Source organism: Nannospalax galili, unplaced genomic scaffold (genome assembly GCF_000622305.1).
Source record: "Nannospalax galili isolate Female #2095 unplaced genomic scaffold, S.galili_v1.0 scaffold410, whole genome shotgun sequence".
Taxonomy (NCBI): Eukaryota; Metazoa; Chordata; class Mammalia; order Rodentia; family Spalacidae; genus Nannospalax; species Nannospalax galili.
The window spans coordinates 952,183-978,019 of record NW_008329143.1 but is presented as its reverse complement, the minus strand read 5'-3'; the positions used below and the strand labels follow the sequence as shown (position 1 = coordinate 978,019).

General features: G+C 42.9%; 1 protein-coding gene and 1 pseudogene across 1 annotated transcript in view; one reads left to right on the top strand and one right to left on the bottom strand.

Moving 5' to 3' along the window:
- Sntb2 (syntrophin beta 2) overlaps positions 1-25,365 on the top strand; it is an 89,657-nt gene extending 64,292 nt beyond the window's left edge. Inside the window, exons 4-7 of the mRNA XM_008833853.3 lie at positions 4,588-4,730; positions 10,435-10,631; positions 20,989-21,173; positions 23,506-25,365. Coding sequence (XP_008832075.1) covers positions 4,588-4,730; positions 10,435-10,631; positions 20,989-21,173; positions 23,506-23,598 — 618 coding nt within the window. The 3' untranslated portion in view covers positions 23,599-25,365. The remainder of the gene's footprint in view (positions 1-4,587; positions 4,731-10,434; positions 10,632-20,988; positions 21,174-23,505) is intronic.
- Positions 9,804-9,899, bottom strand: LOC115070551 (annotated as a pseudogene).
- Positions 25,366-25,837: the final 472 nt, after the last annotated feature.

Sequence of the window (25,837 nt, the reverse complement as noted above, 5' to 3'; positions counted from 1 at the left end):
CAAAGGTCAGCTTATGGGAATCAGCTCTCTCCTTCTACCATGTGGGACCTGGGGGTTGAGCTCAGATCATAGGTTGGCAGCAAGTGTCCCTGCCTGCTGATCCATCTCGATGGCCCTGTGACTCTTGTATAGTCAAGCATGACCTTGAACTGCTGATCCTAATCCTCCAAAGTGCTGAGATCATACATACGCACCTCTGCCAGCTGAGAACCTCTGCAGAGCTGGTGTTCTTCCACCAGACATTGCTGCTTCACAGAGGTTAGTCTTAGAAGGCCAGGGTTCCCTGGTAAGAAACATGTAATTATTTCTGTAATACTTGAATTCTCAGAGTCAGATCATTCTTTTTGTGGCTTTCATTACGTGGTAAAACATGGGTTCCCTCACAGGCTGGATTTCATTTCCCACTCCAGGAATTAGCTTGTGGCTCTGGCTAGGAAAAAAAGAGACCCTAGGGTAGATGTTATGAGCTCTACCCTTCTGAGCTCTGTGGGCACTGCACAACATGGGTGCACTTACATGCAAGCAGTACAAGCAGTACATAGCCAAACCAAGGAGGCCGTGGCAGATGATCAGCCTATGCTCAGATGTTCTGCCATATCCAGATTATCTTCAGAAGTCACTGAAGAAAACAAAGTGAAGTGATTGTGAAGACAAGGACAGGAAACAAATGCTGATACTTGATCCCTTCTGGGAGGAATCAGTATAATGACCTGGAGAACCAGGGTAAAAATACAGTACTGGGGGCTGGAGAGATGGCTCAGTGGCTAAGAACACTGGCTGTTCTTGCAGAAGACCTGGGTTCAAATCCCAGCACCAACATGGCATGTCTAGAACTCCAGTTCTAGGAGATCCGACGCCCTCTTCTGACCTCTGTGGGCATTACACAACACAGGTGCACTTCCGTACATGCAGGCAATATGCGAATACACATAAAATAAAAATAATAAAACTTTAAAACTAACATTAAAAAATACAGTACTGGGGGCTGGAGAGATGGCCCAGTGGTTAAGACACTAACTACTCTCACAGAGGACCCAGGTTCGGTTCCCAGCACCCACATGGTGGCTAATAACCATCTGTAGCTCCAGCTTCTGTGGATTTGATGCCCTCTTCTGAGCTCTGTGGGCACTGCACAACACGGGTGCACTTACATGCAAGCAGTACACTCATACATGTAAAATAATAATAATAAAAAATACAATGCTATTGGGGCTAGAGAGATGGCTCAGCAGTTAAGAGCAGTGGCTGCTCTTGCAGAGGGTTTGGTTCCCAGCACTCACAAGGCAGCTAATCATCCGTAACCCCAGTTCTAGGGATCTGACCCCCTCTTCTGACCTCCTTGGGCATTGCACTACATGGGTGCACATAAATACACACAAACAATATACTTTTACACATAAAATAAAAATAATAAAATATTTATTTTTATATTTTTTTGTCTTTTTGAGACAGGGTCTCTCTGTAGCCCCAGCTGTCCTGGAACTCACTATGTAGACCAGGCTGGCCTTGAACTCACAGAGATCCGCCTGCCTCTGCCTCCTGAGTGCTGGGATTAAAGGTGTGTGCTACCACGCCTGGCATAAAATACATTGGGAGACCGGCTCAAAAAGACCAAAAAAAAACCTAACAAAATATTTTTTTAAAAGTGCTGGGGCTGGAGTGATGGCTCAGTAGTTAAGAGCACTGACTGCTCCTACAGAGGACCTGTGTTCAATTCCCAGCACACACTTGGTGGCTAACAACCCTTCCTTAACTCCAGTTCCAGGGGAATCCAGTGCCCTCTTCTGACATCTGTGGGTACTGCATGACACAGGTGCACTTACATATATTCAGGCAATACACTCATATACATAAAATAAAAATAATAAATAAAATATTAAAAAAAAACATAGTGCTCTTAAGCAGCCTCCTTGAAGCTCCTCTAAGGAGGGCGGAAGTTTTGATTATGTCCGGGCTTTTCTTGAACATGGTCTTTTGGATTTTGACCTTGGATCCCTGACAATATGGATAAACAGTAGGTGGTTGTTTTCCTAAATTTTTAGACTTATTTTTGTTGTGTTTTTGTCTTTTTTGAAGCAGGGTCTCCCTATAGCCCCAGCTGGCCTGGAACTCACTGTGTAGACCAGGCTGGCCTTGAACTCACAGAGATCCACCTGCCTCTGCCTCCCAAGTGTTGGGACTAAAGGCATATGCCACCACACCCAGCCAAATTTTAAAACTTTTACATAAATAACTGCTGTATGCATATAAATTCATTGATACATTTGAAGCCAAAATGTCCACTTCCTAAAATATAATGGCGAACTCTTATTAGCACCACACTCTAACCAACTGAGCTAACGGGCTGGCTGCAGTGGAGACTCTTACACTAGTGTTTACCAAAATACAGTGTAGGGCTGGTGTGTTAGCTGGACAGTATAGTGATTGCACAGAGTGTGTGTATCAGAGTACATTATACAAGATACAGTATTGTGTTATTTCAGACTATATTGTACAACATACAGAGTTGTGTTATTTTGGAATATAAAAAATATAAAATATTCAAAATACTAATACACATTTGTGCATGTTGGATTACAATGCAAAGTACATTTCTTTTTGTTTGGTTTGGCTTGATTTGTTTTTTTGAGACAGGATCTTCCTGTAATCACAGTTGAGATCTGGAGCTCACTTTGTAGACAATGCTGGCTTCCATCTCACACAGATCTACCTGCTTCTGCCTCCTAAGCACTGGGATTAAAGGTGTGCACCAACATATCCAGCTTCAAAGAGTATTTCCTTTCTTTTTTTTTTAACATTTTATTTATTATTTTTATTTTATGAGTATACATGTATTGCTTGCATGTAAGTAAGTACACCTGTGTCATACAGAAGAAGCTGTTGAATTGCCTGGAACTGGTGTTATGGACAGTTGTTAGCTACTACATGGGTGCTGAGATTTGAGCCCAGGTCTTCTGCAAGAACAGCCAGTGCTTTTAACCGCTGAGTTCAGACCCAAAAGAGTATTTCTTATTGTAGGCTTTTTGGTATTTTTTTTTAAAGAATTTACTTATTTTTGTTTTTGTTTTATGTGTATGAGTGTTTTGCCTACATGTGTGTAAGTACACCTGTGTCGTGCAATGCCCATGGAGGTCAGAAGGCAGCATCAGATCCCCTGGAACTGGAGTTGGGGACAGTTGTTAGGCGCCATGTGGGTGCTGGGAATCAAATCCAGGTCCTCTGTAAGAGCTGTCAGTGCTCTTAACCACTGAGCCATCTCTCCAGCCCCTAAGATTTACTTTTATTTATTTATTTATTTATTTATTTATTTATTTATTTATTTATTTATTTACTTTTTATTATTTATTTTATTGTCTTTTTGAGACTGGGTCTCCCTGTAGCCCCAGCTATCCTGGAATTCACTATGTAGACCAGGGTGGCCTTGAACTCACAAAGATTTGCCTGCTTCTACCTCCCGAGTGCTGGGATTAAAGGAGTGCACCACTACACCTGGCTCAAATATTTATTTTTATGTGTCCATTTTGTCTGCATTTATGTAAGTGCACCACATGTGTACAGTGCCCACAGAGACCAGCAGAGGGCATCTGATCTCCTGGAACTGGAGTTACAGGAGATTATGAGCTGCCACATGGGTGCTGGGAACTGAGTGAGTCCTCTCCAGCACTGGTATTTGTTTGGCCTGGAACTCACTCTGTAAGCTATACTGGCCTCAAACTCACAGTCACCTGCCTCTGCCTCTGCCTCCGGAGTGTTAAGATAAAAAGGCGTGTACTACCATGCTCCTCCTTACTTTAGGTCTTCATCAAAAGGCTACTGTGTAGATTCTGCAGGAGTAGAAGACAGGCATTTGTATCCTCTTCTTAGGAGCCGTTGTACCTTAGATATACTGAAACTATTAGTTTGAACATATTAGAGTCTATTTAATTAGAATTGGTGGTGCTCACTTATTATGGAATGGGATAAAAACTGTCCTGTCATTAGATAATGTCTGTGACTTTCTGGGAGTGAGCAATTTCAGATACACCTACCACAAAGGGCTGGAGAGATGGCTCAGTGGTTAAGAAGACCTGGGTTCGATTCCCAGCACCCACAGGGCAGCTGACAGCTGTCCATAACTCCAGTTCCAGGGGTTCTGACAGCCTCTTCTGGCCTCTGCAGTCCTTACACGACACAGGTACACTTACATATATGCAGGCAATACACTCATAAAATAAAAATAACAATTTTTTTTTTTGTCTTTTTGAAACAGGTCTCCCTGTAGCCCCAGCTGGCCTAGAACTCACTTTGTAGACCAGGCTGGCCTTGAACTCAGAGATCCACCAGCCTTTGCCTCCCAAATGCTAGGATTACAGGTGTGCACCACCATGCCTGGCAAATAAAATATTTTTTTTAAAAAACAAATATACCCACCACTTCACACGTCTCAAGAGGGAATCCTGACTATGGGAAGCAGCCTGGTGGGGATGATTCCTGTAGCTGAAGTCTGTTGGGGAGGGAAGCAGAAGTATCCACTGTGTTAAGCCATCACCCGAGGACTTGCACAGAGGCTTATCATCATAGTTAGCTCTGATTTCACCATTGTAACAGGCAAAGCTAGATGGTGGAAGACAGCAGTGGAGACCTGTTCTCATGGCTGTGACTGAGAAGGACTTGCTGCTTTATGACTGTATGCCGTGGACAAGAGATGCCTGGGCATCACCGTGTCACAGCTACCCACTTGTTGCCACAAGGTAAGACGAAATACAAAAGAATTCTACTCTAAATCTTCTAAAGAATTGTGATAAAGGTGAATTCTATCTTTAGTGTCTTAAAATAGCAGTTAAGTAGCTGATGTAGTTGATGGAGACAAAGCATTTTCTTTCTCAACCTATTGATCATTTTGCAGCTTTTAGCTCAGAATAAATTGTTTCTGCCACTCGTTGCTTTTGTGTGTGCTTTTTTAAGTTATTCAAGGAGTGATTGCTCCTTTCAAGACTTGCTTGGTCATGGAGGTAGTAGGAGTTTGGGTTTTTTTTTTTTTTGGTTTTTTGTTTGTTTGTTTTTCTTTGCTTTTATTGACTGTGACTGAAAAAAACCACTGAAATTGTAGCAGCCTTTTGAGTGGGTGATGAAATCATTTAAACCAAAATGTGGTGCTATGGATAAACTACTTAACTTAGTTTTTGTTCTTTCACTTCTTTGCAGTGTAAGAGCACACAATAATAAACAGTACTTTGACTTGAAGCAACAGAAGGTTCTAGTATCCCAGACACAGGGAGTTGGGAGGGAGAACGATAGTGAAACTTGGACTGGGGGCACAGGATGTCTTCAGAGATAATAACTGTAAAACTTAAAAGCATATTCTTTTTTAATATTTTATTTATTATTTTTATTTTATGCATATGTGTGTATTGCCTACCTGTAGTTAAGTGCACCTGTGTCGTGCAATGCCCACGGAGGACAGAAGAGGCTGTCAGATCCCTGGAACTGGAGTTACGGACAGTTGTTAGCTGCCGTGTGGGTGCTGGGATTCAAACCCAGGTCTTCTGCAAGAACAGCCAGTGTTCTTAACCACTGAGCCATCTCTCCAGCTCATAAAAAGCATATTCTAATTTAGTCATACTTGGAATTAAAAAAGATCAAGTGTTGACATAACTCCAAAAACTGCACACTCAGGCCGGGCATGGTGGCATACACCTTTAATCTCAGCACTCAGGAGGCAGAGGCAGGTGGATCTCTGTGAGATCGAGGCCAACCTCAACACATTAAAAAAGCCCCACAAGGACTGCTTTCAGAGGACCTGGATTTGGTTCTAGCATCCACATGGCTGCTAACAGTCTTTCTTAACACCTGTTACAAGGAATCCAACACCTTCTTCTGTGACATGAGTTCACTAACAAACATGCAGGCAAAACGCTCATACTTTTTTTTTTAAAGGAAAGGAAGAAAGCAAGCAAGCAAGCAAGTAAGCCACAGAAAAGTATTTGGTAGTCAGAGAGGAAAGTGATGGAACCATCTTATATGTTCCATAGAGAACACTGGATGTTTCCTGCTTTGAACAATTCATGTAGAGAAGAGAATTCTTTGCATCATAAGAAAATTCACAAAAATATATTCACTGATATAAAAAACTATATCATCATCTTAGCACTTCCCATTGTGCCTACATATAGTAGGCCTCAACAAATTTTGGGGGTGGGGGTCTTTTGAGATAGGGTCTTCCTGTAGTCCCAGCTGGTCTGGAACTCGTTGTGTAGACCAGGCTGGCCTCAAACTCACAGAGATCTGGGCATGGTGGCACACGTCCTTAGTTCCAGCACCTGGGAGGTAGAGGCAGGCAGATCTCTGTGAGATTGAGGCCAGCCAAGTCTACACAGGGAGTTCTAGACCAGCTGGGACTACAGGGAGACCCTGTCTCAAAAAGACCAAAAAAAAAAAAAAAGTTCTCTTACTTGTCCTGGAGGTACTCTGTCACATTGCATTGTGAGCATGACAGGAATCCTATAAAAACATGTGGAAATGTTTCAGTAGTTACAATTAGATGTACAATTAATATATTTTCCAGAAATTTAGAACATCTCTAAGTCACTGTTCTGTGCTAGACAATTGGTCAGATACTAGACAGGATGTAGATAATCAAAGCACTTTGGTAACAAAGAAGTAAAGGGGTAGTTGTGTGTACACTCTGAATTAGGGAAATGTGCAGTTTGCAATTAGGGAAAAAGATACAAGATTTCAGAGCTAAAACTATATAAACCTTTAGAAAATAAGAGTTGATCTTGGTGAGTTTAGATTAGACAGAGCTCTCAGGTATGATACCAAAAGCACATGCAAAGCCATACATGGTAGTGCATGCCTGTAATCCTAGCACTTAGGGAGTAGAGCTAGAAGGATCAGGATTCAAGGTCAGGACAGTGTCAGCTTCATAAGGAGTGCAAGGCTAAGCTGGACTACATGATATCCTGTCTCAAAAAAAAAAAAGAAAAGAAAGAAAGAAAAGGCACCTGTAAAAGGAGGGGAAATATATGATCATCAAGAAAATGAAGTGGGGGTCTGGTCAGTTGGTAAAGTTTTTGCTGTGCAAGCATGAAGATCTGAGTTCAAATCCCCAGCACCTTTGTTAAAAACCAGGTATAGTCGGGTGTGGTGGCGTATGCCTGTAGTCCCAGCACTTGGGAGGCACAGGCACGTGGATCTCTGTGAGTTCAAGGCCAGCCTGGTCTATACAGTGAGTATCAGGACAGCTGGGGCTACAGGGAGACCCTGTCTCAAAAATAAAATAAAATAAAAAAACTAGGTATGACTGTAATCCTGTGCTGGGGTGGCAGAGAGCTGGGGTCCCTGGAGCTCACTGGCTGGCCAACCTACCTGAATTAGTGAGCTCAAGGTTCAGTGAGGGACTCTGTGGCAAGAATAATGTAGCATGGTAGCTTGTACCCTTAATCCCAGCACTCAGGAGGCAGAGGTAGGTGAATCTCTGTGAGACTGAGTCCAGCCTGGTCTGCATAGCAAGTTCTAGGCCATGTGAGGCTACAGGGAGACTCTGTCTCTAAAAGAGCAAAAATAGGGGCTGGAGAGATGGCTCAGCGGTTAAGAGTACTGACTGCTCTTGCAGAGGATCCGGGTTCGATTCCCAGCACCCACATGGCGGCTACGAACCACCCTTAACTCCAATTCCAGGGAAATCCAAAGCCCTCATCTGACTTCCGCAGCATTGCACGACATGGGTGCACTCATATACATGCAGGCAATATACTCATACACATAAAAATAATAAAATATTTTTTAAATATTAATAATAATAACACAGAACAATTGAGGAAGACACCCACATTGACCTCTGGCTTTCACAAGCAAAAGTACATGTTCTTTTAAATGAATAGGCAGGGAAAAGGATATCATAAAACAGAGAGAGGAGGAAAAGAAGTTAAAGATCTTGATTATTTGCAAAACTAAATATCCCTGATAAGAATTAATTGTACTTTAAAATCAAGTAACATTGTTAGGTTGATGTAATTAACATGAGTTACAGTTTATATTGAATTGCACATTTAGATTCTTAGAAATCAAAACAGTGTGTGTGTCTGTGTGTTTCTGAATAATGGACTTTTTTGACCAGTAAGAAACTAAGTAAAACCTGAGCGTGATAATGGGGATTTTTGTTTTTAATGTTTCTTAAGCTCAAAGCCAGACACATGGAAAAACATTAATTTTATAGATGCTATAGATTTTGTAGTCTTGCCCTATGTAAACTATCTTTGACTGGAAGGAAAAAAAAAAGAGCCCAAGGGAAAATGAGCTACTTTGCAGTGTGGGAAATTGAGTGGTGCTGTGCTGTCAGGACTACCAGGGTGAAAGTGGCTAAACGCCTTTGCATGAGCTCATCTGGCCTCCCACAAAAAGTGGAGGGAGGGGTTGGCAGTGTGTCCTAACCAACTGCTGGTTCCCACAAGTCCAGCAGCTGGTTTGAATTAGATTCTCTCTACCAAAAATTTCATAATCAAATCTGTAAGGGGGGGAAGTTCTTCTAGACTTTAATTTTGTGATATTTAACTTGGGTTTATTAATTGAGCTGAATATGGTAGAATAATCCTGTCCCTTTCCTCTATAGCCCATCATACTTGGCTCATATGTAGTTATTTTAAAACTTACCTAACTTTCTGAGATAGCTCATGTCCAGTTGGCATGTTAATTCTATAGCAATTAGCTTAGTAAAGCAGTTCTCAAAGTATACTCCATAGGCTGTGGAGATACACTTTTCGATGAGTCTGTAAATTCAAAAGTATTTCACAATAATACTAAAATGTTATTTGTATTTTTCACTGTGTTGACGGTTGCCCTGAGGGTAAGTTAGAGTATAGGTAGCTTTATACCTTTACATGTTTTGGGGCAATTGGCCACAACTTGTGTTTTACACACACACACACACACATACACCCTATGTCAGTTGTCATTGTGTTCCCCTGACCTTCGGGGTGGGGAACCATTTTAACATAAAAATGTCTTTAAAAAATTTTAAAGACAGCTCCAGCCGGCTTAGAACTCACTATGTAGACCAGGCTGACCTTGATCTCACAGAGATCCACCTGCTTCTGCCTATGAGTGCTGGGATTAAAGGTGCACACCACCACACCCAGCTTAGTTATTTTTATATTTTTAATATTTTATTTATTATTTTTTATGTTATGTGTGTGCATGTATTGCCTGCCTGCATGTAGGTAAGTGCACCCGTGTTGTGCAATGCCCATGGAGGACAGAAGAGGCTGTTGGAATCCCTGGAACTGGAGTTACGGACAGTTGTTAGCTGCTCCTTTGGGTATATGCCAAGGAATGGTATAACTGGATTATATAGTAGAATCATTTATAGATTAATGCCAGCAGAGGTCAGAACAGGCTGTTGGAATCCCTGGAACTGGAGTTACGGACAGTTGTTAGCTGCCATGTGGGTGCTGGGATTCAAACCCAGGTCTTCTGCAAGAACAGTCAGTGTTCTTAACCGCTGAGCCATCTCTCCAGCCCTATTTCTTTTCTTAATAATTTCATCTTCTTTATATATGTGTGTATGTACCTGCTTGTCTGTATATGCATTGTAGTGTTCCGTGCCAACAGAAGCTGGAACAGGGTATCGGATCCTCTGCAGCTGGAGTTACAGATGGTCATTATCTGGGAACCAAACTTGCATGCTCTTCAAGAGCAGCCAGTGTTCTTAACTCTGGGCCATCTCTCTAACCCCTTGACTGGTTTTTATTTTGTTTTGTTTTAACATAATTTTAACCTTGCCATATGGATCATAAATACAGTGGTCCTTATAGTCAGTTTTAAATAAAAATATGGAATGAGTCATGAATTTGTGTGTCATCCTTGTGCAGGGACCATGCTAATCATTCTAATTTTAGTATATGTGATGCCTAAGCAAGCACTGTGGTTGGGGGTTTTTGGTTGGTTGGTTGTGTTACTATTGTTTGGCTTTTTTTTTTTTTTTCAAGTAGCTATGGCTAGACTGGAACTCTATGTAGACCAGGCTAGCCTCAAACTCACAGAGATCCCCCTGCTTCTGCCTCCCAAGTGCTTCTTTTATTTTGAGACAAGATCATTCTCTGTAGCCTAGGCTGACCTCAAACTTAGGATCCTCTCACCTTAGCTGCCCAAGTGCTGGGATTATAGGCATGCGCTACCACATCTGACTGAAGTTTTACTTGTTTTTCCGTTGGTAAGTATTTTCTTTATGAAGACAACAGAATCCTGCCTCCTATGACACTTGGGGTTATTTTATGGGCTAGCAGAGTAGTAATTACTTTAAAATACTATAATCTTGCTTTGAGATGTATTTCTTCTCTGAAAACTGCTGAAGGCCTTTGTAAGTTTCTACTTATTTATAAATGAGCATTAATTCCTGGCATTTTCTCCCAGTCCTGCAGTAATTACTTTAGATCTCTATTCTATTTGTGGTCCTAGGTTGGTTCATTCTGGTTCTGGATGTCGGTCACCCTCCCTTGGATCTGACCTTACCTTTGCTACCAGGACGGGCTCCCGGCAGGGCATTGAGATGCATCTCTTCAGGGTTGAGACACATCGGGATCTGTCAGCCTGGACCAGGACACTTGTTCAGGGTTGCCATGCTGCTGCTGAGCTGATCAAGGAAGTCTCCTTAGGTAGAGATGCTGACCTTTCAGTTCCTTCTTTTTGTTTGTATTTGTGACAGCTCAAGTTGGCCTGGAACTCAATAGTGGCTCCACCTACCCAGTACTGTGATTATAGGTGTACATGACCATTCCTGGCTCTGACCTATGATTTCTAATAACAGTTATTATTGTTTTTTAAGATTTATTTTTGCCAGGAGTGGTAGCACACACCTTTAATCCCAGTGCTAGAGACGGGGAGAGGAAGAGGGCAGAGGCAGGGGGATCTTTGTTTGTTCGAGGCCAGCCTGGTTTACATAGAGTTCCAGGCCAGCCAGGGCTACATAGTAAAACTTTGTCTTAAAAAAAAAAAGAAAAGAAAAAAAGAAAGGAAAAAAGATTTATTTTATTGGTACGCGAGCATGGCTCATGTAGAGAAATACCTGCCTTTACCAGCTGAGCTGTTTCTCCAGCCCTGAAGCAGTAATTAAGTGGAACTGTTCAGTTTTATTATAAAACCATTGTTGTCAGTGCAGATTTAAAAAATATGTGCTAGCCGGGCATAGTGGCACATGCCTTTAATCCCAGCACTTGAGAGGCAGAGGCAGGCAGATCTCTGTGAGTTCAAGGCCAGCCTGGTCTTTCATTGGATTAATCCATGGAGGAGGTCACAGCTCCCACGATCCAATCACCTCTCCATGATTGGGTCCACAGCTGCAGGATAAGCCTTCAATAAGTGTATCTTTGGGCGGGCGGGACACGTCACATCAAAACCATGACACAAGGCAAGGTAGAGCCATAAGAGTAGGAACTTGTATGTAGGGCCAGCTCCTGCTCCCACATCACAGTGGAGTCTCTTTGAAGAACCCCTTTCTTCAAGCCTGGGTCTGAGGCTGCCAGATCTACCCACCCCATTCCTGGGCTTAGCATCCACCCTAAGTTCCAAATCCTAGTTCCACCCGTTACAGGGAGACCCTGTCTCAAAAAGACAAAAAAAAAAAAAAAAAAGAAAAAGAAAAAAAAAAGTAATTCCTTGAAAAACAAATAATAGTATGATTTTTTTTTTTTTTAAAAAGTGCTAAAATATAGCCGCTAAATGTAATGGTGGAAAGAAGCCTGGTGTCTATCTCCCAAGCAAAGCTTTCCTGAGCCTTCCACAAGTCTCTGAGCACCTTACTACCATGTGGCATTTACTGTCCATCATTTTAATGTACATTTAATAGTATAAGAACTCAATTAGGATAAGTACTAAAAGTTAGATGTAGCGACTATAGTTAAGAAGATTTGGACTCTAAGTTATGGCTAGACACCCTTATATAGGCATCAGGCAAGCTTCTGACTGTAGAAAAATAAAGGATTTGGAATAGGAGCTTCTCCTCAAAACTTTTGAAAATGTGTGCCAACACTCCACTAAGCATTTAAAGGAGCCAGTTTCCATCTCTGTCCATTGTTGAAGTGCCCTCTTGTAGCAAGGCTCTATGAACTTGGCATATGGTTTCATGTATGATATATATGTAAACACACAGGTATTCTAGTTTGCTTTTCATTTCACAAGAACTAGAGTTGGTGTGGCTGGGAGTTGAAACACAGCTCATCTTAGGCTAACGCCAGATGACTCTTACTTATGACCAGATTAAATGCCTGAAGGGCATACTATATCAACCCCCTTAATTCATTAGATCAGCAAATATTTACTGAGCATTTTAATATTTACCATGTTCTGTGCTTTATAATGAGAGAAATGAAAGTCAATAAGACCTACTTCCTGACTTTGACCAGACAGCTTGAGAGGAGCCCTCCCGATCTCTGGAGCTCTGGTGTGATTAGCCTGTGGATTATACATGATAGGCTGGCTTTTCTTATAGCACTGACCAGGAATGCCGCCCCATCCTTTCCCTTACACAATCCTGAGCAGACCTACTCCATTCTAAGTTAAAAGAGCCTTGGGTCCACACACACTCGCACACACAAACACACCCCTCCTGTGACTCCTAAAGGGTCAGGTCAAGGAACTCTCCAGACTGGAACTCCCCAGCAGAAGCAGGATTTGTGGCATAAAACTTTAGTATCATTGGGTCTTTATTCTCCTAATAATACCAGTCTCTCATTTCTTTTTTTATGATTTTTATTATATGTGTATGCGTGTATTGCCTATGTGTAGGTAAGTGCATCTGTGTCGTGCAATGCCCGTGGAGGACAGAAGAGGCTGTCAGATCCCCTGGAACTGGAGTTTCGGGCAGTTGTTAGCAGCCATGTGGGTGCTAGGTTTCGAACCTGGGTCTTCTGCTAGAACAGTGTTCTTAACTGCTGAGCCATCTCTCCAGCCCCTATTTATTACTTTTTATTTTATGTGTATGAGTGTATTGCTGCATGTATGTAAGTGAACCCATGTTGTGCAGTGCCCACAGAGAACAGAAGAGGCCATCAGATCTCCTGGAACTGGAGTTATAGACTCCAGTTACATGCTATGTGGGTGCTGGGATTCAAACTCCAGTCTTCTGCAAGAACAGCCAGTGCTCTTAGCTGCTAAGCCATTTCTCCAGCCTCCACCAAGCTCTCATTTTAAGAAATACAAAGTAGGACTGGGAAGTGAAGCTTAGTGGTAGAGTACTTCCTAGCATGTCGAGGCCTGGGATTCAGTCCACAGCACTGTGAAAAGAATAGCCAAGATGACATGGCTAAGAGGGGAAGTGCTTGCCACATAGCATGAAAACTGAGTTCAGTCCCTAGAACCTGTGCAAAAGGCCAGGGCCATGGCCCATGGTTGTAATCCCAGAGCTGGGGAGGTAGAGACAGAGGTTCTCCGGGACTTATAGGCCAGCCAGTCTAGCCTAATTAATGAGCTCCAGGCCAATGAGAGACCATGTTATAAAAAAGACAAGGTATGTGGCACCTGAGGAACTATAACACCCAGGGTTATACTCTGGCCTCCACATGCTTGCACATACACATGCACCCATATATACTATATACATACAGGCATGCACACTTACACAAAAATACAAAGCATGGGGCTGGAGAGATGGCTCAGTGTTTAAGAGCACTAACTGCTCTTGCAGAGGACCCAGGTTCATTTCCTAGCACCTACATAGTGACTAACAACTAACTGTTACTCCAGTTCCATGGGAATCAGACTCCCTCTTCTGACCTCCTCAGGCATTGCACAACATGGATGCACTTACATATGTGCAGTCAATACACTCAGATACATAAAATAAAAAAATAATAAAATAAATACAAAGTAGGTTGTGTTTACCTTGGTGTAACTGATTGACTTATTCATGAATAAGCCTTTTTTCCTTGTGTTAATACTAAGGACTTCCTAGGAAGTTATCTTCATATCTCTTTCTGTTCAGCAATGCCCCTATGGTCTGAAAAAGTCAGTGTCCCTTCCACTTAAGAGTCTAAGAAGTGAGCTGGGCCTGGTGGTGTATGCCTTCCATCACTTGGAATACAAAGGCAGGTAGATTTCTGTGAGTTTGAGGCCAGCCTCATGTACATAGCAAGTTCTAGGCCAGCTAGGTCTACACAGTGAGAACCTGTCTTTAAAAAAAATGGGGGGCAGGGCTGGGCGTGGTGGCGCACGCCTCTAGTCCCAGCAGGGAGGCAGAGGCAGGCGGATCTCTGTGAGTTTAAGGCCAGTCTGGTCTACAAAGCGAGTTCCAGGCCAGCTGGGGCTACAAGGGGACCCTGTCTCAAAAAGACCAATAAATAAATAAATAAATATTAAAAAGGCTTCTGAGAAGTAACCAAAGCAGGAGAAACAAAAACCAGATTTATGGGTATTCTAAGAGTCATGGAAGCAAGAGGAAGAGTATGTATGTCAGTGAGAGGAGGTTCAGTGTCTCAGCGGGGATGGCTTAGACTGAAATAGTGCCCACTAAAGCTAAATTGAGTATTTTAAATCTTCTTAGTTAACATGCAAAATAATGGATTATATTATGACATTTCTATAATGTGTATCATTATGATTTACTCATTCACCCCCACTACCCTTTCTTCTTCCTCTGGTCCCCCTTCTCTTACCAAATAGTACCCCTTCTGCATGAATGAATTTTGAAGTTTTTAAATATTAGTTTTTGGGGGGGTATGATGGAGTCTGAGTGCTGTTCCTTAGAAGCCATCCACCTTGATTTTTTAAAAAAATATTTATTTATTTTTTATATGTATGAGTGTATTGCCTGCATGTGTGTAAGTGAACCGTGTCATATAATACATGCAGAGATCAGAAGAAGGTGTCAGATCCTCTGGAACTGGAGTCATAACTGACGTTTGGATGCTGGGAATTAAACCTGGGTCCTCTGCAAGAGCAGCCAGTGCCCTTAACTGCTGAGCCATCTCTCTGACTCATGATTTTTTTTTGTTTTTGTCTTTTTGAGACAGGGTCTCCCTGTAGCCCCAGCTGCCCTGGAACTTGCTATATAGACCAGGCTGGCCTTGATCTCACAGAGATTCTCCTGCCTCTGCCTCTCACATGCAGAGACTAAAGGGATACACCACCATGTCCAGCTTGGCTCTTTTTTTTTTTTTTTTTTTTAAATGTGTATCAGTGTCTGTGGATATGTAAGTGCACCTGTGTTGTGCAGTGTCCACAGAAGCCAGAAGAGTGCATCACATCCCTTGGAACTGAAATTACAGGTAGTTGTTAGTGCTATGTGGATGCTGGGAACTGAACCTGGGTCCTCTGCAAGAGTAGCCAGTGCTCTTAACTACTAAACCATCTCTCCAGCCCCCAATTTATTTGTTTTTATATTATATTGTGTGTGTGTGTGTGTGTGTGTGTGTCTCACGGTGTGTGTCACTGTGCCCATGTGGAGGTCAGAGTGCAACTTGCAGGGGTCAGTTCTCTCCTTCCACTAGGTGGGTCTTGGGGATCAAACTTGGGTCTTCAGGCTTGGCAGCAAATCTCTTTACAAGCTAAATGCCAGCCCCACCTTAATTTGTTGTTGTTTTTTTTCTGAGGTAGGGCCTCTCTATGTAGACCAGGTTGGTCTCTGCCTCTGAAGAGCTGGAGTTAAAGGAGTATACCACCATACCCAGCTCCACCTTCATTATTGAGACAGGATCTGTCACTGAAATGTGGGGATTGCCTGTTAGGCTATGCTGGCTAGCCAGTGGTCCCCAAGGCTCTTCCCATCTTTACATCCCCAGCACTGATATTACAAATACATGTCACCACACCTGGCTTTTGTAAAAAATTTTTTAATTTTTATTTTATGCCTGTGAGTGTTCAAGGTCAGAAGAGAGTGTCGAATTCCTTTGGAATTGGAGTTACAGACAGTTGTTAGCCTCCGTCTGGGTGCTGAGAACCAAACCTGGATTCTCTGCAAAAGCAGCAAATCCAGCTGAGCCCTCTCTCCCAACGCATACCTGGCTTTGGATATGGTACTGGGCTCTAATTCAGGTCCTCATTCTTGTGCTGCAAACTCTTTACCAACTTAGCCAACTCCCCAGTCCCATAGAGGTTTTAGATTAAATTCAGTTTTGTTTTGTGTTTTGAGGCAAGTTTTTTTTCCCCTTTTTTTTAAAGACCAGGCTGGCCTTGAACTTGCTATGATGGCCGTCAACTCCTGATCCTTCTCCCTCTGCCTTCTAAGTACTAGGATTATAGATATGTACTACCACACCCATCTTAGATCACATATTAAAGAAACATGAGCAAGCATGTGTGTACATGGGAGCGGAAGGGAGCACAGTCTTCTTTTCCCAGTTACAGTTCTTTTTATTCTGCTTGAACTAGTTTAGTCTCTATGTTCACTCTGCACCAAACACTCCCCTTTGGAAAGCCTTGCTTTAGAAGCAGTTATAATTCACAGACATGAAGACAGGGTAGAAACCTCAATTCCTCTAAAGGAAGAGTGGGGAAATAGGAGGGTAGAAGCTAACAGTTAGCATGGATATCTAGTAAGATTGAAGAAGTAGGTTGGATTTAGCCCCTTGGAAATAATTGGTGCCCTTGGGGAGAAAGACTTAATGGTGCAATGGCAGATGCAGATTGCAGAAGGCTGAGGGGTTTTACTATAGACAAAGGAGAGAGGAGAGAAACTATGAAAGATTTGAACATTTTAAAAGGTAGGGGCTGGAGAGATGACTCAGTTAAGAGTACTGACTGCTCTTCCAGGGGACCTGGGTTTGGTTCCCAGCACCCACATGATAGCTAACAACCATCCAGTTCCAGAGGATCCAACACCTACTTCTGGCCTCTATGGGCATTGAATGCATGTGGTGCACTTATAAACATGCAGGCAAAGCACTCGTACACATAAAAATTTAAAAAAAAATGCTTTAAAAGGTTAATGATGAGACTGGGCTTGGAGGTGTATACCTTTAATCTCAGCAGAGGCAGCCTGATCTACATAGCAAGTTCCAAGGCCAACTGGGGCTACAGGGAGACCCTGTCTCAAAAAAAATGAAGCAAACAGGAAACAAAAAGGTTAATGGTGGCTGAAGTGTGTAGCACGTGGTGGTACAATATTTTACTACTGTGCATGAGGCCCTGAGCTCAAGCCCAGGGTCAAGTAATACATACACAGACATGTTGCTAAGAAATTTGGTTTAGGAATTTGGTAGAATGCTTGCCTGGTACACAGGAAGACCTTCTTCAGTTCCTAGCACCACATAAGCCAGGCGTGGTGGTGCATGACTATAATTCTGGCAGGTTCTAGCTTCCTTTCTGTTGCTGTGATAAAACACTCTGTCCAAAAGCAGCATGGGAAGAAAGGATTTATTTGGCTTACACTTCCAGGTCACATTCCATCACTGATAGAAGTCAGGGCAGGGACCATGTAGGAACACTGCTCTAGGAACCATGGAGGAACCTGCTCTAGGGCTCACTCCCAGGTTCATGCTCAGCTAGCTTTCTTATACAGCTCAGTCCCCATCTTCCTAGGGATGGTGCTACCCATAGTGGAGTAGGCCTTGGCCATGTATCAATCATCATTGGAGACAATCCCTCACAGGCATGGCCATAGGCCAGTGTGATCTAGGCAAGTCACAACTGAGACTCCCTCAGATGACTCTAGGTTGTGTCGGGTTGCTTGATCAAAGCTAGCACAGCACTTGAGATGTGTGGACATAGGAGGGTCAGAAATTCAAGGTTATCTTTGAGTACATATCAGCCAACCTGAACTACATGAGCAGAGCTCAAAAAATCAAAAAAAAAAAAACCAACAACAACAAAAAAAACAGCCAATAGGATAGCTCAGCAGGTGAGAGTTCTTGCCACCAAGCCAAACAATCTTGAGTTCAATCCCTGGGACCTACATGGTAGAACCGAATCCCTCAGGTTGTCCTCTGGCTTCCACATATGCACCGTGGCATGTGCATATACACACCACATAAAAATAAACAAGTAATGCCCAATAGCTAGACCTAAACATTCAGTATGATCTTTCCTTTTCAAGGTTGACGTAACCATGAATGAGATGGTTTTTCAAAGTTAACTCTTGTCACATACATGTGTGCTTTCTTTTCCTTCCCTCCTGAGTCAGCACAGTTCAAAATTGAACTTGAGAGAAATCTCAAAGCCTGGGAATGTAGCTCAGTGGTTGCCTAGGATGGGCAAGGCCCTGGGTTTGATTCCCAGCACTAAGTGGGGAAAAGCCCAAGAGAACTCTCTTAACACAAGCTTGATGTGGGGTTGATGGCTTGCCTTGCCCAACGGTGACTGCCTGATCTCACTCCATTTGTAACACCCCAGCAGCCAGTTACTGCCTACACTGACCTTCTCTAGCCAGGACCACACCAACTTGGGTGATGCTTGCCTTTCAAGCTTTTGTTTCCTAGATTTGAACTGACCCTCTCCTCTTTAGACCTCAGCCCCCTTCACTACACTCTGGCTTTGGAGATGTTAGGACTATATCCTACTTGCTTTGGTTAGAGTATGGCTGTTCCTCCAACCCACCCCCAGCCATTCATCTAGAGATATTGCATTGGATTATTTCTAGAGGTAGCTAATTTTATCCACATTTACCCACTAGGTTCCTTTTCTGAGGGTAATAATACTCAAAGTCTATTGTCCAAAACTCACTTCTTTGAATTAGTGTCCAGAGGGACACCACCAGTATTTATCTGTTCTTCTGTCTCCCTAAACACACAGCTACCTTAACTGATTGAAAGTTTTGCATATTCAGTGAAAGAATGCATTGGTTGGATATGATTACTTGCTTTTTCAAGAGCCGTTCTTTCTTACTAAAATGACCAAGCAAATGATCGGCTCAGATCCTAGGTGTTACTCTGAGCCCAGACTGTTGATCCTCACCCTCTTAGTTAAGTGCCAGGAATGTAGACAGACACATGCCTCCCATGCCCAGTGATCAAAGTTTTTATATTTCTGTCAATGTAGATGTATCTTTGTATTTTAAAAATAACACATTTAGCTGGGCATGGTGGCGGACACCTTTAGTCCCAGCACTTGAGAGGCAGAGAGAGGCAGGTGGATCTCTGTGAGTTCAAGGCTAGCCTCGTCTACATAGTGAGTTCCAGGCCAGCTGGGGCTATAGGGAGACCCTGTCTCAAAAAGACAAAAAAAAAAAAAAATTCACACATTTATTTTGGTGTGTGTGTGTGTGTGTGTGTGTGTGTGTGTGTGTGTGTTTTATATGGTGATCAGAGGGCATCTTGCTACAGTTGGTCCTCTTCTTTCACTATATGGGTTCCAGAAACCAAACAAGCTTGGAGACATCTCCTACTGAGACATCTCACCAGCCCTTCTTTGTTGGTTTTTTGGGGGGGGCGGGGGGGCTGTTTGTTTTGTGTTGTGTTGTACTGAAGATTAAACCTAGGGCCTCATGCCTGCTAGATGAGCTCCAGCACCAGATGTACCCTTTGAGTGTTATCTTTTTTCTTTTTTTTTTGGCTTTTTGGGACAGGTGTGGTTTTAATGTAACCCTGGCTAGCCTCAAACTCACAGAGAACCATCTGCCTCTGGAGTGCTGGGATTCAAGTTGTGCAGTGCCACCACTCTTTGAGTATTATCTTTAAAAGCATTAACTACTTCTGGATTATGGTGGCACATGCCTTTAATCCTAGTACTCAGGCAGCAAAGACAGGCAGATCTCTGTGAGATCTACTTAGTGAGTTTCAGGCCAGCTGGGGCTCCAGGGAGACACCCTAGCCACCCCCACCCCATACACACAAAGCATTAACTATTGGACTCTTACTGAGCATAGTGTTTGCCTTTGATAAACATTGTCTCCTTTCTAAACACCAACCAAAGCATGTCACAGCTCCTGAAGGGCATCTCTGCCTTTGCTCCTGTGCTTGTTTTCGCCCAGTTGAATCTGCCTGTCGGATTTTATCTATTCTTTAGAGCCTGTCTGAATTCTCATCTCTTCTAAGAAAACTTTTCTTGACTTTGGACTTAATTCAGGTTCTAAGTAGCCATGTTCTATACATTCCACCATGTACAGTTAGGTCTGTATGCTTGTGCCTACAGATTTATGAAGTCCTTAAGCACACAGACTGTGACTCTTTGGCTCTCCTTTACTACATACAGCAGTACTTGCCAGCTCAAGCGTGTCTGCACAGTTAGTATCCATTTGAACTGAGTCAGAGGTTAAAGAGAGTTAGGGTAACTTCAACCTCACCTCAAGATGCTGACTTAGGCCAAAGTAAAATTCATTTTAGTAGTCTGGAGAGGTGCCTTAGTGATTAAGAGAGCATGAACTGCTCTTGCTGAGAACCGGAGTTCATTCCCCAGCACCCACATCAGATAGCTCACAACCACCTGTAACTTAGGTCAAGGCCAACCTGTTCTACGTAGTAAGTAACAGGCCAGCTAAAGCTCATGCCTATAATTCCAGTACTCAGGAAACACAGACAAAGAAGATCAGGAGTTCAAGATAATCCTAGGTATATTTTCTGTTGCTGTGATAAAACACCATGGCCAAGGCAACTTAGAGAAAGAAGAGTTTTTTTGTCTTATAGTTCCAGAGGGATAAGAGTCCATCATGACTGGGAGGCATAGTGGCAGAGATGGCTGGTACCAAAAGCTGATGTTCACATCTTCTCAGAAAACACCACCATTACATCTTCCAACAAGGCCACACCTCCTAAACCTCCACAAACAGTGCCACCAACTGGAACCAAGTATTCAAATAGTATGGGGGACATTTCTCATTCAAACCACCACATCGGGTTACATAATTACAGGCCAACCTGGAATTCATGGGAACCTGCCTCAAAAATCAATCAATTATTAATTAGCTAGTTAATTAATTAATTATAAAATGAATCTTTAAAAATTTAATTTTAGGAAGTTCCAAGGAGCTTAGACCTTATATATTGTCAAGGAAAGATTGTTTTTCTTTGTTGAAACCAGAAGAATCCTTTTCCACTTATAACTAAAGTAGGATCTTTCTAATGCATCCATTTTTCTTGTGTTTGACAGGCTGCACTTTAAGTGGCCAAGAGGTAAGATTCACTGTCCACTATGAAAATGGGTTCACTATCTCCAGGGACAATGGAGGCTCCAGCAGTGTATTATACCGCTATCCCTTTGAACGGCTGAAGATGTCTGCTGACGATGGCATCAGAAATCTCTATCTGGATTTTGGTGGTCCTGAGGGAGAACTGGTAAGAGTGTTTCTGAAAACTATGAACACAACTACAGCCATACCACCCTAAGCCAGCCCCCGCTTGTCTAAAAACCATGAACACGTTTACACTAATAGGTAGACTCTGTCTTTCCTATTGCTTCTGGTTGGTTGGTTGGTTTTCCTTTGTCCTGGAGATTGAAGTCAAGGCCTCTGCATGCTAGGTAGAGTTAGTCTTATGTATCCCAGGCTGCCCTGGAACTTACTGCATAGCTATGGCTGACCTTGAACGCCTGATCTGCCTGTCTCAATCTCCCAAGTGCTGATATAGGCATATGCCACCACACCTAATTTTATGTGGTTCTGGGTGTGGAACACAAGCCTCATAGATACTATGCAAGAACACTACCAACTGAGACAACCTAACCCCCCTGTATTTTTCTTTCAAAAAGCTCAGTACACCGGGCATGGTGGTACATGCCTTTAATCCCAGCACTCAGGAGGCAGAGGCAGGCAGATCTCTGTGAGTTCAAGGCCAGCCTGGTCTACGTAGTGAGTTCCAGGACAGCTGGGGCTACAGGGAGACCCTGTCTCAAAAAAGACCCCCCCCCACAAAAAAAAAAACACAAAAAAACCCTCAGTTAACACCAGGTACAGTGGTGCACGCCTTTAATCCTAGCACTGAGTCTGAGGCCAGCCTGGTCTCTATAGAATTCCAGACCAGGGCTATATATATAGTAAGAAGACCCTGTCTTTAAAAAAAAAAAAAAAAAAGACTGGAGAGATGGCTCAGTGGTTAAGAGGGAGTAATGCTCTTCTAGAGGGCATGAGTCCTCAAACCTTTAGCTCCAGGGGAACCTGACACCTCTAGCCTCTATGGACACCTGACTCACACACACACATTAAAATAAATAAAAATCTTTAAAAGAAAAAATAAAGCCAGGTGTGGTATCATATACCTTTAATCCCAGCACTTGGGAGGCAGAGGCAGGCAGATCTCTGTGAGTTCCAAGCCAGCCTGGTCTACATAGTGAGTTCCAGGCCAGCTGGGGGCTACAGAGAGACCCTGTCTCAAAAGAGACCAAAAAAAGTAGAACATCACAAGGCTGAAGCAAGAGGATCACAAACTGAAGTCTGGTCTAGGCTCCATAGTGAATACCAGCCTGGACAATATAGCAAGACTTTGTCTTAGAACCATGCCAGCATGAGAGAGCTGGCAAGATGACAATAGGTAAGGGCTTGCCACCAGCCTGCTGACCTATGGTGGATCCCTAGGACCCACATGGTAGAAGGAGAGAACTGACTTCCGCAGGCTGTCTTCTGACACCTTTGCACACACACACACACATTCACACACACACACATGCCCAATAAACAGATGTAATTAAAGAAAAAATTTTTAAGGTATGGGAGTGAGGCCAGCCTGTTCTTCATAGTTCCAGATAAGCCAAGGCTACATAGCAAAACCTGTTTCAACACCGCCCCCCCAATAAAAAAAGGCATGGGAATGTAGCTCAGCTGATAGAGTGCTTGCCTAGCACCATGAAGCCTTGGTTTTGATCCCCAGAATGGAATAAAACCAGGCATGGTGGTACATGGCCTGCAGTCTCAGCACTTAGGCGATCAAGACAGGCAGATCAGAAGTTCAAGGATATTCACACCTATGTAGTGGAGGCTAGCCCCAGTCACATGAGGTTGCCTTAAAAAAAAAAGTAGGTCATTCGGTCTAAATTTATTTAATATCTTTGTTTATTAAGGTGTTATAAGTTATAGTGATTTATTTTATTTATTTATTTATGTATGGTTTTTGTTTTTTTGTTTTTTTTTGAGACAAGTTCTCCCTGTAGCCCCAGCTGGCCTGGAACTCGCTATGTAGACCAGACTGGCCTCGAACTCACAGAGATCTGCCTGCCTCTACCTCCCAAGTGCTAGGATTAAAGGCACGCACCACCACACCTGGCCTTCATTTGTTTTTTTGGTTTTTCTTTGTTTGTTTGTTTGTTTGTTTTGTGTCTTTTTGAGACAGGGTCTCCTTGTAGCCCCAGCTGGCCTGGAACTCACTATGTAGACAAGACTGGCCTTGAACTCACAGAGATCTGCCTGTCTCTGCCTCCCAAGTGTTGGGGTCAAAGGTGTGCGCCACCATGCCTGGCCCTTCATTTGGTTTTTAACAATCTGTCTAAGTAGCCTTGCAAAGAAACCTTTCCAAAAGCTTTCCTGCCCTTTGCTTTTTCCCTTAGGACAAATGTCTTGTTCTGGCTAGCTTGAACTCGCAGAAATCCACCTGCCTCTGCCTCCCAAGTGCCAGAATTAAAGGCATGCGCCACCATGCCCGGCTTGTTATAGTTATTATTAATGTCCTTTTTTCACAGACTATGGACCTGCACTCCTGTCCAAAGCCTATTGTATTTGTGTTGCACACGTTCTTGTCTGCCAAAGTCACTCGCATGGGACTGCTTGTATGAGCAGCAAAAAATTCAAGAGCTTTGACTGTCACAAGAAGTATTTCCACCTTGAGGACACAAAAGCAGCAACAAAAAAGAAGCACAAGAAGAAAGCTCTTTGCTCTCCTCCTGCATAGTGCCTTGCCGAGGACCTGCAGATCATGCCGAACATAACAGGGTTTAAAGAAGAGCTGACCTCTCCCACGTTACCTTGACCAGAAATGCCAGAACTCTGATAAGCTCCAAATTGAAGCTGTTGGTTTATTGCCTCATTTCATAATGTGACTCTAAGTAATTAGGTTCATTTCCCGTTAGAAAGGACGGCTCTTTGGTTTTCTTTTTGGACATAACCAAATAGCCAGAAAGGTTTCTGCTTGTCTTCCTATAGGATTATTTGGGGCTAGCCTTGATCTCTTACTTAGGGTGACTGTCCCTCCCCAGGTGCTATGTGCAGCAACCCAGTCCTTGTGCTTTCCGGATAGGGCTTGCTGTTTTCACCTGCTCCTTCTGCCCTTGGGAGTCCCTGCACTGCATCACCAAAGCCTTCCTCCATCGCCCTGCTACACTGACCCCACTGCCCATCACTACCCGCCCTCTAGCACCAGCTTTGCCATTCATAAGTGCTAACTGTGGGACTCAGAGCTCATAAAATTTTATTTGCCTTGCCTTTCATTCCCTTTCTAGTGGTGACCAAGTTGGAAACCACTGCTTTCAAGGAAGAGTTTTGTTTATTTTAAGTTTTAATGAATTTAGTAGGAGCCAGGGGATGATCTAAGGTTTATTTTGGAAAAAAAAAAAAAAAGTCCTCATTTTGAACTAAGCCATTTTTCTTGCTTACCAAATGTGCCTTTGGTTAGGGTCAGTGGCGCTTTATTAGCCACTCTGAAGACTGGATCTCACTGCCATTCCAGGGATACCATCTAGCATTGAGAAGCTGTCCTGGAGGTGAGCTCTTTAATGACATCTAGCGGATGGATCTCTTTAGGAAAGATAAAGAAGAGCCCCTTACTTGAAGAGGAGACTTTGTGGGTGGTTAGCTTTGCAGCACACACAGCACCATGTCAAGTCTTGTTGAGCACCATGAACCCAGACAGGATCCTGGTCCTGGCTCTCCTCTTTTGTGGCCCTAAAGTAGGGGCAAGTCACTGACAGCTCAAGGTTCAACATTGGCTTCCCAATACACCCTGTAGTGGGCAGGATCATGAGACCATGACAACTGTGTTTTGTTCACACGGCCAGCTGTCATAAGGTCACTGCAGCAGTAAGAGTTCTGATTTTGTGGTCCTGGAGAATCACATTCAGCTTGTTTTGCCTAATTTTTGAAGAAAGTATATATGTCAGAAAACATTTGAAATAGTATATCTACGTAAATCATCAAGAGTAGCACAATCCTTGAATCTGAACAAAAGGAAATGTTAACTCAGATGTTCTTTATGAAAAAAAATGTCTAGAAATAGTTCTCATTCTCTAATTTTATCTGGAGTCTATGTGAGGGCACTGCAATGGGCGGTGCTTCAAATCCTGGGGTCGAAAAGGAAAAACAACTGTCCATGCAGAATCTGAGCTGTTCAGCTTGACTGTCCTGACTGACAGGTTGGCCAGAGAAAAGAGCAGATGCCCAGGCAGATGCAATAACCCCACTGTCCTCATGCCTGTCAGGCTTCCTTCTTCTCCCCAGTCAGACTAACCATATACGGAGGCTGGGGAGGGATATCTGTCCTTCCTCCAGCTGCAAATAAGTGTTGAAGCACAAAAAAAAAAAAAAGGAATTTTGGGATCCACTTAAAACTGGAAATTGAAATCTAAAGAAGAACATCTTTCAAGAACTTTTTATGCTTTATAAACCTAACATTGGTTCATCCAAGATACATTTTCAGTTTAGTTTAAAAAAAATGTTTTGAGGCTGGGCATGGTGGCACATGCCTTTAATCCCAGCACTTGGGAGGCAGAGGCAGGTGGATCTTTGTGAGTCTGAGGCCAGCCTGATCTACATAGTGAGTTCCAGGACCAATGGGGCTACAAAGAGAACCTGGCTCAAAAAGACAAAAAAAAAAAAAAAAGAAAAAAAAAAAAAAAAAAAAAAAAAAAGAAAAAAAAAAGTGTTGAAGGTCCATCTTCAATATCTGGAAGCAAAATTACAACAAATAACCTCAGATAAGAGAGTTGACATTCTTCTTACTAAGACGGGAAGTTGAGTGACATGTTCAGATTTCAGCAGTAAAGCTGAAGTCTCCTATGTTAATGGGAAAGGCTAAACCAA